We start from the raw sequence: 15,530 nt of genomic DNA, 5'->3' as shown, positions 1-15,530 counted from the left end.
TCATCCCTCCTATATACATATATTAGTCATGACTAGCTTTCTTCATCAGATGAATAGCAAGGAACAGGTATATAGAAAGATAAATACCGTCACATTTCCGTTTGCACTGTATGGACAGTATAATTCTGGGTCATCGATTTCAATTGTTTTCACTGTTCTATTTGTAGAATCAATAAATTGCAGGAAATTTGGCTGATTGCTGAAGGGAAAAAGGTTTGACAAAGGTTTATGGTGTGACACACAGGATTAGAAAGGAGAGACACTGTGGGCTTTGTAGGCAGAAGTGATAAAGGTATGATTGTCATGTGTCCAGTATTTAACTGAACAATACATTATTCTTTATTGCTGTCAAGTAAACTATTGAAAAACAAATCGGACACAGACAATTCCATCTTATCTGAAGTCTAGGGGTGCCACCTTTCTTGGAAAAAATACCGGCCATGCTCATTACTTGGCACAAATAATTTTACAGCATAACCTCAAAACTGAAGTGTCTAGGACTGATTTTAAATGTTAATTTGTTTATTATTAGATTCAACTACACTTAGACTATGTTTCACCATGATAGCACCTTAATTTCTATATTTAATCTTTATGTTATACATTGACCTGAAGCTTATAAATACCGGCCATGTCTGTAAAATGCTGGCTAAGTGGCAACCCTACTGAGGTTTGATATAGGTATTTAATTGCCAGGGGCATTAGGGCCATGAGTTTAATCTGAGGTCTGATGTAGGGATAAAGTTGAGAGGGTTTTAGTGCTATGGGTCTGATCTGATGTGATCATATACCTGACATGGACTTCAGGGTCATGAGTTTAATCTGGGACTACAGGCAATAGTGCATGAATCAAGGCCAGATGTTGCAATATAACTGGCAGGGGCTTCAGGGCCATGAGTTTAATCTGAGGTCTGATATAGGGATACAGTTGAGAGGGTTTTAGTGCTATGGCTCTGATCTGATGTGATCATATACCTGACAGGGACTTCAGGGTCATGAGTTTAATCTGGGACTACAGGCAATAGTGCATGAATCAAGGCCAGATGTTGGAATATAACTGGCAGGGGCTTCAGGGCCATGAGTCTGTTTAGATGCCTAACATTGGGATATGGCAGAAAGGAGGTGAATAGTGATAGGTCTTATCTAAAGTTAAAATAGGACCTCATATATGTCTTTCCCAGATCACCTGCTGACTGTCCAGAATCTTTGTGAATAACAACTGTCAAACCTGATAAAGTTGATGTTTTATAAAACTCAGGCAGTTAAAAAGGTATTTAAAAGAATGATATAAATGTTGTAGTATAGGTAATAGAAGCATCAATATTCACATGTCACTATATGGCAGGTCTACAAAGTGGCTGTCCCGCCACGTGTGGTCCAGATTGTAAGTCTTGAAATCCTCTAGTATTTGTTGAGCAAGTTCCTGGTTTTCATCTGACCCAGCAGGGTGAGATTTACGGGACACTGTCCTACAAAAAAAACAACAAATTGTTACTATATTGGGTTGCTCTTTATTATAAGAACTTGTTTGTTATCACACTATCACTTCTTTATTTAATTGCTGGATGCAGACAGCTGTATTGACAATGGTGTTTTAGCAGTATCTATGCTACAAATGATACCTATTAGTTAATGGTTACTATTGATAATATGTAAAAAAAAATAAAAAAATAATATAAGAAATATTGAACAATAGTTTAATTCTTTGTAGCACCGTCATATTTCTAGGTAATTCTGTATATGTAACCTTTATATGGTCTGTCTATGAATCCTTTTAGTCAAATTCAATTCATAATTTATATATGTGCTACTAAGATACATTTATACTGAAGTGCCACTCTGTTTTATATGAGTCTGGCAAGAAGGGTCTTGTTTATAGATCATTTTTGACCATGTTACCTGATGGTTGCATCTATTTTCTCTCCATCCTTCAGGTACTTGCTAAACATATTTTTTAAATCAAGCCAGTCCAGAGTAATGAACCCATTATCATCAGGGGGTTCGTAATCATCTGCCGTTGCATGGTCAGTACTCTCCTTTTTACATGTTGTACAGGAACTACTGGTCACTGCATACCCTAGTAGGAAGGCTAAAGAAAAACAAAGAGGCAATATACTAATAGTGATATTTCAACTGTATCATTTTGTTCAATATAGAAAGATTACAGCATAGGGAAGTCACACAAAGGTAATTAGGAATCAGAGACAAATCTATTACTATACTAAACCCACATTTTTTCTTTCATGATTCAGATAGAGCATGCAATTTTAAAGGGACAGTCTACACCTATATTAACGTTAGCCCATACCTTAGATTGTGTTCCGATTGTCATAACTCACCCCTTCAACCCCAATGAGTCTGCTTCAAAAACGGAGTTATTCAAAATCAAAAGTTTGATTTCAATCGTTACAAATGGCTGACAAACTCCGCCCAATCCCTTCTCCTCCTACCTTGAACTCGTCTTCTCTTTGTAGCTCATACTCGTGCACGTAGCAGCCACTGACGTAATTACCGTCTAAACACGCATGAGCACCTTTACGGAAGTGAGTAAACGGAAGTCCGTCTGCGCAGCTGGCAATTAACCAAACCTATGGTTGTGTGCAAATTGAAAATATGCTTTTGTTCCTCTGCTGGTGCGCATGCGCGAAACAACGAAAGTGCAAGACCGATTTTTAATCAGTGATCAACTTTTGATTGGAGCGTTTGATTGGAGACATAGGGGGGTAGTTATCAACGTGTCTACTTTCCTGCCTTCGCCGGCCCAATACGCCCGCCTAAGCTCGCCTACCTTCGCCGCCGCGGACCTGAAAAAATACGCCTAAGTTATCAAAAAAAGCTGTCAAAAAGCCGCGGGGCGATGAGCAGCGGACTGTGAGAGTTATCACACATCCGATCTCGCTGCTCTTCGGCTGTTTGACAGGTTTTTTGCTAGCCTGTCACTAAGCACTCACACTAAACTGCACTGTTCTACCCCCTAAACCGCCGCTCCCGGACACCGCTGCCACCTACATTATACCTAGTAACCCCTATCCTGCCCCCCCTATACCGCCGCCCTCTGTAATAAAGTTATTAACCCCTATCCTGCTGATCCCGCACCTCGCCGCAAATAAATAAATTGTTTAACCCCTAAACTGCCGCTCCCTGAACCCGCCGCAACCTATATTAAATTTATTAACCCCTATCCTGCCCCCCCCTACACCGTCGCCACCTATAATAAATTTATTAACTCCTATCCTGCCCCCCACTACACCGCCGCCACTGTAATAAAATTATTAACCCCTAAACCTAAGTCTAACACTAACCCTAACGCCCCCCTAACTTAAATATTAATTAAATAAATCTATATCATATTTCTATTATTAACTAAGTTAATCCTATTTAAAACTAAATACTTACCTATAAAATAAACCCTAATATAGCTACAATATAAATAATAATTATATTCTATTATATTCTTAGGATTTATTTTTATTTTACAGGCAACTTTCAATTTATTTTAACTAGGTACAATAGCTATTAAATAGTTATTAACTATTTAATAGCTTACCTAGCTAAAATAAAGAGAAATGTACCTGTAAAATAAATCCTAACCTAAGTTATAATTACACCTAACACTACACTATACTTTAATAAATTATTCCTATTTAAAGCTAAATACTTACCTGTAAAATAAACCCTAAGATAGCTACAATGTAATTAATAATTACATTGTAGCTATCTTAGGATTTATATTTATTTTACAGGTAACTTTGTATTTATTTTAGCTAGTTAGAATAGTTATTAAATAGTTATTAACTATTTAATAACTACCTAGCTTAAAGAAATACAAAATTACCTGTAAAATAAATCCTAACCTAAGTTACAATTAAACCTAATACTACACTATCATTAAATTAATTAAATAAACTACCTACAAATAACTACAATTAAATACAATTACATAAACTAACTAAAGTACAAAAAATAAAAAAAAAGCTAAGTTACAAAAAATAAAAAAATAAGTTACAAACATTTTAAAAATATTACAACAATTTTAAGCTACTTACACCTAATCTAAGCCCCCTAATAAAATAACAAACCCCCCCAAAATAAAAAAATGCCCTACCCTATTCTAAATTAAATAAATTTCAAAGCTCTTTTACCTTACCAGCCCTTAAAAGGGCCATTTGTGGGGGCATGCCCCAAAAAGTTCAGCTCTTTTGCCTGTAAAAGAAAAATACAACCCCCCCCAACATTAAAACCCACCACCCACATACCCCTAATCTAACCCAAACCCCCCTTACAAAAACATCCATCATCATCCAGGCGGCGCTGAAGAAGTCTTCGATCCAGGCGATGTCATCTTCCAAGAGGCGCTGAAGAGGTCTTCTATCCTTGCAATGTCATCTTCCAAGCTGGGTCTTGAATCTTCATCCCGCCGACGCGGAACATCCTCCTTTCCCGACGAACTACCGACGAATGAAGGCTCCTTTAAGGGACGTCATCCAAGATGGCGTCCCTTCAATTCCGATTGGCTGATAGGATTCTATCAGCCAATCGGAATTAAGGTAGGAAAAATCTGATTGGCTGATGGAATCAGCCAATCAGATTCAAGTTCAATCCGATTGGCTGATCCAAACGAAATACTTACCTGTAAAATAAAGCCGCCTGGATGATGACTTCATCGGATGGAAGATTTCTTCAGCGCCGCTTGGAGGATTAACTTCTTCCGCTCCGGATGTCCACTTCGGTTCCATCGCTGCTCGGCTGAGTGAAGACGACTCAAGGTAGGATGATCTTCAGGGGATTAGTGTTAGGTTTTTGTAAGGGGGGTTTGGGTTAGATTAGGGGTATGTGGGTGGTGGGTTTTAATGTTGGGGGGGGTTGTATTTTTCTTTTACAGGCAAAAGAGCTGAACTTTTTGGGGCATGCCCCCACAAATGGCCCTTTTAAGGGCTGGTAAGGTAAAAGAGCTTCGAAATTTATTTAATTTAGAATAGGGTAGGGCATTTTTTTATTTTGGGGGGTTGTTATTTTATTAGGGGGCTTAGATTAGGTGTAAGTAGCTTAAAATTGTTGTAATATTTTTAAAATGTTTGTAACTTATTTTTTTATTTTTTGTAACTTAGCTTTTTTTATTTTTTGTACTTTAGTTAGTTTATGTAATTGTATTTAATTGTAGTTATTTGTAGGTAGTTTATTTAATTAATTTAATGATAGTGTAGTATTAGGTTTAATTGTAACTTAGGTTCGGATTTATTTTACAGGTAATTTTGTATTTCTTTTAGCTAGGTAGTTATTAAATAGTTAATAACTATTTAATAACTATTCTAACTAGCTAAAATAAATACAAAGTTACCTGTAAAATAAATATAAATCCTAAGATAGCTACAATGTAATTATTAATTACATTGTAGCTATCTTAGGGTTTATTTTACAGGTAAGTATTTAGTTTTAAATAGGAATAATTTATTAAAGTATAGTGTAGTGTTAGGTGTAATTATAACTTAGGTTAGGATTTATTTTACAGGTACATTTCTCTTTATTTTAGCTAGGTAAGCTATTAAATAGTTAATAACTATTTAATAGCTATTGTACCTAGTTAAAATAAATTGAAAGTTGCCTGTAAAATAAAAATAAATCCTAAGATAGCTAGAATATAATTATTATTTATATTGTAGCTATATTAGGGTTTATTTTATAGGTAAGTATTTAGTTTTAAATAGGATTAACTTAGTTAATAATAGAAATATGATTTAGATTTATTTAATTAATATTTAAGTTAGGGGGGCGTTAGGGTTAGTGTTAGACTTAGGTTTAGGGGTTAATAATTTTATTACAGTGGCGGCGGTGTAGTGGGGGGCAGGATAGGGGTTAATACATTTATTATAGGTGACGACGGTGTAGGGGGGGCAGGATAGGGGTTAATAAATTTATTATAGGTTGCGGCGGGTTCAGGGAACGGCGGTTTAGGGGTTAAACTATTTATTTAGTTGCGGCGAGGTGCGGGATCAGCAGGATAGGGGTTAATAATTTTATTATAGGTGGCGACGGTATGGGGGGGCAGGATAGGGGTTAATACATTTAATATAGGTTGCGGCGGGTTCAGGGAGCGGCGGTTTAGGGGTTAATACATTTATTATAGTTGCGGTGGGCTCCGGGAGCGGCGGTTTAGGGGGTAATAACTTTATTTAGTTGCGGCGGTGTAGGGGGGCAGATTAGGGGTGTTTAGACTCGGGGAATATGTTAGGGTGTTAGGTGTAGACAGCTCCCATAGGAATGAATGGGATGTCTGGCAGCAGCGAACTTGTACTTTCGCTATGGTCAGACTCCCATTGATTCCTATGGGATCCGCCGCCTCCAGGGGTGGCGGTTTGAAAACCAGGTACGCTGGGCCGGAAAAGTGCCGAGCGTACCTGCTAGTTTTTTGATAACTAGCAAAAGTAGTGAGAATGTGCCGCATCTGGAGTGACGTAAGAATCGATCTGTGTTGGACTGAGTCCGGCGGATCGAAGCTTACGTCACAAAATTCTACTTTTGCCGGTCTCGAGCCTTTGATAACTAAGGCGAATCAGCCTCGCCACAAATACGCTGCGGAATTCCAGCGTATTTGAGGTTGACGGCTTGATAACTACCCCCCAGTCTGTGATGTAGTTTATAGGCGGAGCTGGTCGGCCATTTGTAACGATTGAAATCAAACTTTTGATTTTGAATAACTCCATTTTTGAAGCAGACTCGTTGGGGTAGAGGGGGTGAGTTATGACAATCGGAACACAATCTAAGGTATAGGCTAACATTAATATAGGTGTAGACTGTCCCTTTAAGCAACTTTCTAATTTACTCCTATTATCAATTTTTCTTTGTTCTCTTGGTATCTTTATTTGAAAAGCAGGAATGTAAGCTTAGCAGCCGGCCCATTTTTGGTTCAGCATCTGGGTAGCGTTTGCTGATTGGGGGCTAAATGTCGACACCAATCAGCAAGCGCTACCCAGGGTTCTGAACCAAAAATGCTTTTTCAAATAAAGATACAAAGAGAATGAAGAAAAATTGATAAAAGGAGTAAATTGGAAAGTTTATTAAAATTGCATGCCCCGTGTTTGGCTCGCCAGAAAAAAAAGTTATGAAGCAGCGGTCTATAACCTGTCCGCCTGCACTGAGGCGGCACACAGAAATGAACAGAAATCAACCCGAATATGATCGGGTTGATTGACACCCCAAGATTGAAAAAGGCTTTGTAAAGCTGAAACGCGTTTATGAGGGACAACAAATACGATGTCTGCATGAGAATATCAGAGCGCTCTGAGTAAAATTCATCTTGTGGACTCATGCGAAGCACACAGACTGCAGCCGGTAATCCGCATATCTGATTGGTCCATCAGAAACCACGTGACCGGAGTTCACGTAGGAGGCGCCTTCAAAACAGGTATCGCCAAACCATACAGAAGCGGTGAATCAAAGATTTGTATTCCGGTGAGTATGTTTATTTCTTCTGAAAAGTCTTTCCATTCTACATAGAAAATATAACATCCATAAGTGCGACTCTTACGAAGGGTGCATGTGTCATATATCACAACCTTGGAGGTAAAATACTTGCAATTGCAGCAACATCATCTAACTGGGTGGTTTTACAGTGAAATCCAAAATACAAGCATCAGAACTGTTTGTTTTCTACGAACTCGCAGCCAAATTTTTGGATTACACTTGGATTTGAACTTCTATTTGGCCATATAATTGACTTCCCTATTGTCTAGTATTGCATATCACCATTCTAGCAATTATTTTTATTTCTGATATATAACAATACAATTGTTTTTTTGCAAGATTTCTATAACTAGCTGATTTCTTGGTATTATTCACGTACACCACCAGTGATTTTTATATTTTTAATAATTTCTGTCTATAATATATGTGAATATTAAATTGTAAATTTGATTAGTTGTTACTTTTTTAGTATCTTTTTAGTATCTTTGTTCTTAGTATATTAGCCTGACCAAATAAGGCACTGCCTATATTTCTGTTATTTGTGTCTAGCTTTTACCCTGTTATAGAGTTTTCCTTTTGGAAGATCAATCCTACAAGGATATCTCGCTGTTGTCTCTTCCATATTATACCCTTGGTCTGACCACGGTCTTGACGTTCGGGTGTTTTTGCGTCCTCGTTGCAACTCTAGCCTTGGGGCTTATCAGTGAAGAGTCGAGGTTGGCTACAGACGGTCGCCCTTCTGGAATCAGGTAGTTGACCATTTATCCTTGATGTTCCGTTAGGGCTTCGTGGAGGGTGCCTTATGTCTAACTCTTTGGGATGGCACGCAAGACCAGGGTTCTCATTCACCTTCGGGTGTTGGTGCCACCTTGCCATTGTGTGTAACACATGTTAACGCTTGTCTATGAGATTTCCTTGCGATCCAAGTGCACTGAGTGCCGAATTCTTAAACTGTTCAGGAGCTCTTTCAGACTCTTGGGTTTTAGGCTGTTACTAGATCTCCAAGTCTATGGACTTTAGATGGTGCGCTCCTAATCGTACAAGGTAGCTTAGGGTTCCTCTGGAAGTTAGATCTTTCGTTTGATTCCGTTTTTCAAAGACCCTAGCCTAGGTCCATGTCTCTCCCTAGATGGGTGTGGACAGTCTTACCTTAGGTGTGGCTTAGACTCTAGGTTTTTCTGACGGGTCCCCTACTGGTCTGCTGGCACATTTGATGTTCTTGTAGACTCCAGGTGTCTTTCAACTGGGTAGTGATATGGCCTAGGGGTCTCACCCCTATGGTAGGGTGGTTTTCCATTGTTCTTGTTCCCTTCTCTTCTAGAGTGGGGGTTGGGTTCTCCTGGTTCAGAGTTACCTTAGTATCTGATTGTGTCCCACGATGGCTTAGTGGTAAACTATGTTTCCTGAAAGCTGAAGGTCAAGAGTTCAAATCCAGCTATGGCTATGTACTCTTCATAATGCAAGTCCTACAAATATCCTTGCCTAAAGCGGCTTTCTATGGTGCCCTATGGGTCCTTGTTTTTCCTGCCTTGTAAGAGTCTTTTCCCTTCTTGCATTTTCAGAACCCTCGAAAGGGAGATGCAATGTAGTGACAGGTTCCACCGTTCCTGCAGCGGGAGGCTGAGGGTTTGAACCCTGTTGGGGCTCCTGCTAAATGTTGGAATCTGATATACAGGGAGTGCAGAATTATTAGGCAAATGAGTATTTTGACCACATCATCCTCTTTAAGCATGTTGTCTTACTCCAAGCTGTATAGGCTCGAAAGCCTACTACCAATTAAGCATATTAGGTGATGTGCATCTCTGTAATGAGAAGGGGTGTGGTCTAATGACATCAACACCCTATATCAGGTGTGCATAATTATTAGGCAACTTCCTTTCCTTTGGCAAAATGGGTCAAAAGAAGGACTTGACAGGCTCAGAAAAGTCAAAAATAGTGAGATATCTTGCAGAGGGATGCAGCACTCTTAAAATTTCAAAGCTTCTGATGCGTGATCATCGAACAATCAAGTGTTTCATTCAAAATAGTCAACAGGGTCGCAAGAAGCGTGTGGAAAAACCAAGGCGCAAAATAACTGCCCATGAACTGAGAAAAGTCAAGCGTGCAGCTGCCAAGATGCTACTTGCCACCAGTTTGGTCATATTTCAGAGCTGCAACATCACTGGAGTGCCCAAAAGCACAAGGTGTGCAATACTCAGAGACATGGCCAAGGTAAGAAAGGCTGAAAGACGACCACCACTGAACAAGACACACAAGCTGAAACGTCAAGACTGGGCCAAGAAATATCTCAAGACTGATTTTTCTAAGGTTTTATGGACTGATGAAATGAGAGTGAGTCTTGATAGGCTAGATAGATGGGCCCGTGTCTGGATTGGTAAAGGGCAGAGAGCTCCAGTCCGACTCAGACGCCAGCAAGGTGGAGGTGGAGTACTGGTTTGGGCTGGTATCATCAAAGATGAGCTTGTGGGGCCTTTTCGGGTTGAGGATGGAGTCAAGCTCAACTCCCAGTCCTACTGCCAGTTTCTGGAAGACACCTTCTTCAAGCAGTGGTACAAGAAGAAGTCTGCATCCTTCAAGAAAAACATGATTTTCATGCAGGACAATGCTCCATCACACGCGTCCAAGTACTCCCCAGCGTGGCTGGCAAGAAAGGGTATAAAAGAAGAAAATCTAATGACATGGCCTCCTTGTTCACCTGATCTGAACCTCATTGAGAACCTGTGGTCCATCATCAAATGTGAGATTTACAAGGAGGGAAAACAGTACACCTCTCTGAACAGTGTCTGGGAGGCTGTAGTTGCTGCTGCACGCAATGTTGATGGTGAACAGATCAAAACACTGACAGAATCCATGGATGGCAGGCTTTTGAGTGTCCTTGCAAAGAAAGGTGGCTATATTGGTCACTGATTTGTTTTTGTTTTGTTTTTGAATGTCAGAAATGTATATTTGTGAATATTGAGATGTTATATTGGTTTCACTGGTAAAAATAAATAATTGAAATGGGTATATATTTGTTTTTTGTTAAGTTGCCTAATAATTATGCACAGTAATAGTCACCTTCACACACAGATATCCCCCTAAAATAGCTATAACTAAAAACAAACTAAAAACTACTTTCAAAACAATTCAGCTTTGATATTAATGAGTTTTTTGGGTTCATTGAGAACATGGTTGTTGTTCAATAATAAAATTAATCCTCAAAAATACAACTTGCCTAATAATTCTGCACTCCCTGTATAGCTGTTGGGGGTCTGAGAGCCCTCTTCCCTTGGGAAATGTTCCTCATGGGGAAGACTGCAGTGTAGGGGGTCTCGTACCCAAACACAATGTCTATCCCATCTCACGGTAGCATGCTGTTTGTAGTAGTGGTCAGAGGTCTACCCGGGGGCTTGGTTCCTCGTTGACCCTTCCTTTTTTTCCCAGAGGTCTGGGACTCTTGTCTTCGGTCCTTGACTAGCCTGTGGGCTGGGACCATTACCCTAGAGGGAAGTTCCGGGACTGGTTATCTATGCAGTGTTGACCATTTTCTTCCAGAGTCGGTCCTCCCCTTTGGTGGGAGAACTTTTTTGATGTCCTTCTACTGGTGTCTGGTGCTGGGAGGGTCTCTCCTTGGAGCCCGGTTTTTGGAGGGCTGTTGTGAAGTCCTTGGAAGGTTTGCGGTTTGAAACCAGCTACAGCTATTTGCACTTTGAATGTGTGCTAGCAGGCTTTAAAACGTCTTTCGGTGGTTTGGGTTTCACGATGGTTGAGTCAGTATTACTACCTGGAAGCTGGTCACTGAGAGCTCCTGTTCAGACGGTTTGGTGTTCTCTTGCAGATCTCTTTTCTAACTGCTGGGATAGTTATCCTATTTCTGCTGTCTCTGCTTGCCTAGCCTGCAGGTTTCACTCTTATATGAGGCAGCAGGGAACTCATGTTTTTCTGGAGTACCTTATGGAATGGTAGTAAGGGATATGAAGGTGTCCCTCAAGTCCGTTTTGGGACGAGTTTCCCTGTGTACTGATCTCTTTTTTATTAGGTTCTTATGTTTCTAGGGAGTTCGCCTCCCTGGGCGCTACTATCGTAAGACAACCATGGGTTGTTCTATGTTTGTTGAGCCATGTGGAATGATCCTTTGGATTTTTCCTGGGAATCTGTTCTCCCCTTTGGGGCAAATAGCGTTCCTTATCTTGCGGCCGGGTACCTTAATGGGAGTCGTCTCCTCGGAGGCTGTTTGGGCTTGACGGACTCTGGGACTGAGTGGTCTCTAGTTCGGCTTTGCTGGCGGTGTAACTAATGTGCAGTTACCTGGGCTTCAGGTTTTCACCCGTGTCGTCTATATTTTTATAGGGTGTTGGGTAGTTTCAGGTTGTGGTGCCTTTCGAAGGGGCCGCCTTTTGTTCCCACCCGTTATTCGCATTCAGTGTCCTCTAGCTTGGGTATTGTTTTCCCAAAAGTAATGAATGCAGCTGTGGACTCTTCCCGTTTAAGAAGAAAAACATAAATTATGCCTACCTGATTATTTTTCTTTTCTTCTGATGGGAAGAGTCCACAGCTCCCGTCCGTGTTTTTCTCTATGAGACGGCTGTAATTTTTTGTTCTTCTGGCTTTCTTTTTACCCTGTTAGTTCTCCTACTGTTCCTTGTTCCCTTGGCAGAATGACGGGGGGATAATGAAAGTGGGGGAGGTATTTAAGCCTTTGGCTGGGGTGTCTTTGCCTCCTCCTGGTATTTCCCAAAAGTAATGAATGCAGCTGTGGACTCTTTCCGTCAGAAGAAAAGAAAATGATCAGGTAAGCATAATTTATGTTTTTTTAATAGACAATCCAAACTATTGATCTAATTATGGCACAAATGGTTGTAAATGCTTCTCTGGGATCCCCTTTGTTTAGAAATAGCAGACATATACGGCTTTGGCATTATGGGTTAATTAGGTAGCTTGTAGGGTTCATTTTAGCTTTAGTGTAGTGTAGTAAACAACCCAAAGTATTGATCTAGGCCCATTTGGTATATTTCATGCCACCATTTCATCGCCAAATGCGATCAAGTAATAAAAATTGTTACCTTTTTCACTAACTTTAGGTTTCTTACTGAAATTATTTACAAACAGCTTGTGCAATTATGGCACAAATGGTTGTAAATGCAGTGTAGCTGCCCCCCTCAATACCTTACCCTCCTCCCATACATTTATTCCCACCCTCCCTCTCCCTCCTTCCCATACATTTACAATACATTAATGTAAATGTGGTGCATGCGCAGGCCCCCTCCCGCCACATCGTGCTCACTTCTATGTGACCGGATCCGGAACTAACCAACGATGGGCCCCTCACCTGCCTCCCGGCTCCGGCTCCCACCCACCAATGATCGATCACCATCGCTTCTAGCGCTTGAAACCCCAGAGGACATGTCAGGCACATCCCTGGTCCTTAACTGTATTTTTTGTAGGACGTGCCTGACACATCCTTAGTCGTTAAGGGGTTAAGCATTAAACATCTTAGGGATATTGAGAATAAAGATACCTCCTCAAGTATTGCTACGCATTTTATGCTTTTTCACAACTCATCCACAGATGACTTTAAGGTGATAGAAATTCAATTGACCGAGTCCAGTTGGGCATTAGGGATGGCAATTTGGATAAAATCCTATTGCAGCGAGAAAGTAGATGGATTTTTTAATCTTAAAACCCAGACTCCCAGTGGATTAAACGAGAAACTAAATCTTGATCAATTCCTATGACTAAATATTTTAGTGACAAGTGGTTTACAATAATTAACATTTTGAGGATCATGTTCAGTCTTAGATGAATGGACCTAGAAAGACAGTGAATAAAAATAATATGAATAAAAATAAAGTAATTCACTGGGTCTATGATAGTGGTCTAATATCCAAATGGATATTGTTTTCATTTGTAAATTTCTAATCAAGACTGTTACAATGTAAAATGTATACACATATATACAGGGAGTGCAGAATTATTAGGCAAGTTGTATTTTTGAGGATTAATTTTATTATTGAACAACAACCATGTTCTCAATGAACCCAAAAAAACTCATTAATATCAAAGCTGAATAGTTTTGGAAGTAGTTTTTAGTTTGTTTTTAGTTATAGCTATTTTAGGGGGATATCTGTGTGTGAAGGTGACTATTACTGTGCATAATTATTAGGCAACTTAACAAAAAAACAAATATATACCCATTTCAATTATTTATTTTTACCAGTGAAACCAATATAACATCTCAACATTCACAAATATACATTTCTGACATTCAAAAAACAAAAACAAAAAAATCAGTGACCAATATAGCCACCTTTCTTTGCAAGGACACTCAAAAGCCTGCCATCCATGGATTCTGTCAGTGTTTTGATCTGTTCACCATCAACATTGCGTGCAGCAGCAACCACAGCCTCCCAGACACTGTTCAGAGAGGTGTACTGTTTCCCTCCTTGTAAATCTCACATTTGATGATGGACCACAGGTTCTCAATGGGGTTCAGATCAGGTGAACAAGGAGGCCATGTCATTAGATTTTCTTCTTTTATACCCTTTCTTGCCAGCCACGCTGTGGAGTACTTGGACGCGTGTGATGGAGCATTGTCCTGCATGAAAATCATGTTTTTCTTGAAGGATGCAGACTTCTTCCTGTACCACTGCTTGAAGAAGGTGTCTTCCAGAAACTGGCAGTAGGACTGGGAGTTGAGCTTGACTCCATCCTCAACCCAAAAAGGCCCCACAAGCTCATCTTTGATGATACCAGCCCAAACCAGTACTCCACCTCCACCTTCCTGGCGTCTGAGTCGGACTGGAGCTCTCTGCCCTTTACCAATCCAGCCACGGGCCCATCCATCTGGCCCATCAAGACTCACTCTCATTTCATCAGTCCATAAAACCTTAGAAAAATCAGTCTTGAGATATTTCTTGGCCCAGTCTTGACGTTTCAGCTTGTGTGTCTTGTTCAGTGGTGGTCGTCTTTCAGCCTTTCTTACCTTGGCCATGTCTCTGAGTATTGCACACCTTGTGCTTTTGGGCACTCCAGTGATGTTGCAGCTCTGAAATATGGCCAAACTGGTGGCAAGTGGCATCTTGGCAGCTGCACGCTTGACTTTTCTCAGTTCATGGGCAGTTTTTTTGCGCCTTGGTTTTTCCACACGCTTCTTGCGACCCTGTTGACTATTTTGAATGAAACGCTTGATTGTTCGATAATCACGCTTCAGAAGCTTTGCCATTTTAAGAGTGCTGCATCCCTCTGCAAGATATCTCACTATTTTTGACTTTTCTGAGCCTGTCAAGTCCTTCTTTTGACCCATTTTGCCAAAGGAAAGGAAGTTGCCTAATAAATATGCACACCTGATATAGGGTGTTGATGTCATTAGACCACACCCCTTCTCATTACAGAGATGCACATCACCTAATATGCTTAATTGGTAGTAGGCTTTCGAGCCTATACAGCTTGGAGTAAGACAACATGCATAAAGAGGATGATGTGGTCAAAATACTCATTTGCCTAATAATTCTGCACTCCCTGTATTTGAGTAACTATGTAATGTAACATTTGATCTATTTAAGTCCATTAAACTTTTAACAGTTACCATCAAAATGATGCAATAATGATACAAAGTACAAAAGCATAATGCATGTCTTGTATAGGGGGACCAAATATTCACAGGCTGTTTTTCAGAGGCAGGCATTATGGAATGATCAGGCATTATGGAATGATTTAAAAAGGCAAGCCGAAAGTTATTAAGAATATGCCTGGAAAAAGCCTAAATCAGGTGAAACATACATCTGGGAATTTCTTCTATAGAGTATTGCTGCAGTCTAGCACTATTGCTGTGATCAGCCCTAGTTTAACTTTTGGTAAGCATGGACCTATTTAATTGGCAAGTGCCTTTCACTGACCGGGGATGGGTGAATGTTTCTACAAATTCGAAATTTAAAATGACTTTTGATATGTTCGTTCAAATCAAATTTCCAATATTTATATAACATTCTATAATCAAATTTTTGTTTTCTTTCCTATGGCATGGAGAGTCCACGACTTAATTCCAATTACTAGTGGGATATTGAACTCCTGGCCATCAGTTTTCTTTTGCT

At 40.0% G+C, this 15,530-nt stretch overlaps 1 protein-coding gene across 2 annotated transcripts in view; it reads right to left on the bottom strand.

Annotated features, from left to right (window-relative positions):
- Positions 1 to 15,530, bottom strand: part of TFR2 (transferrin receptor 2) — a 158,154-nt gene that overhangs the window by 114,975 nt on the left and 27,649 nt on the right. For both annotated transcript variants that reach the window (XM_053718376.1, XM_053718377.1), the window contains 3 exons: positions 1,900 to 2,089; positions 1,329 to 1,469; positions 88 to 199 (listed from right to left, as the gene is read on the bottom strand). In XM_053718376.1, the coding sequence (XP_053574351.1) occupies positions 88 to 199; positions 1,329 to 1,469; positions 1,900 to 2,089 (443 nt within the window). The remainder of the gene's footprint in view (positions 1 to 87; positions 200 to 1,328; positions 1,470 to 1,899; positions 2,090 to 15,530) is intronic.

This window comes from Bombina bombina, chromosome 6 (assembly GCF_027579735.1).
Source record: "Bombina bombina isolate aBomBom1 chromosome 6, aBomBom1.pri, whole genome shotgun sequence".
NCBI classification, from domain to species: Eukaryota; Metazoa; Chordata; class Amphibia; order Anura; family Bombinatoridae; genus Bombina; species Bombina bombina.
Note: the sequence above shows the minus strand (reverse complement) of the source record. Positions and strands in the feature narration are given on the sequence as shown.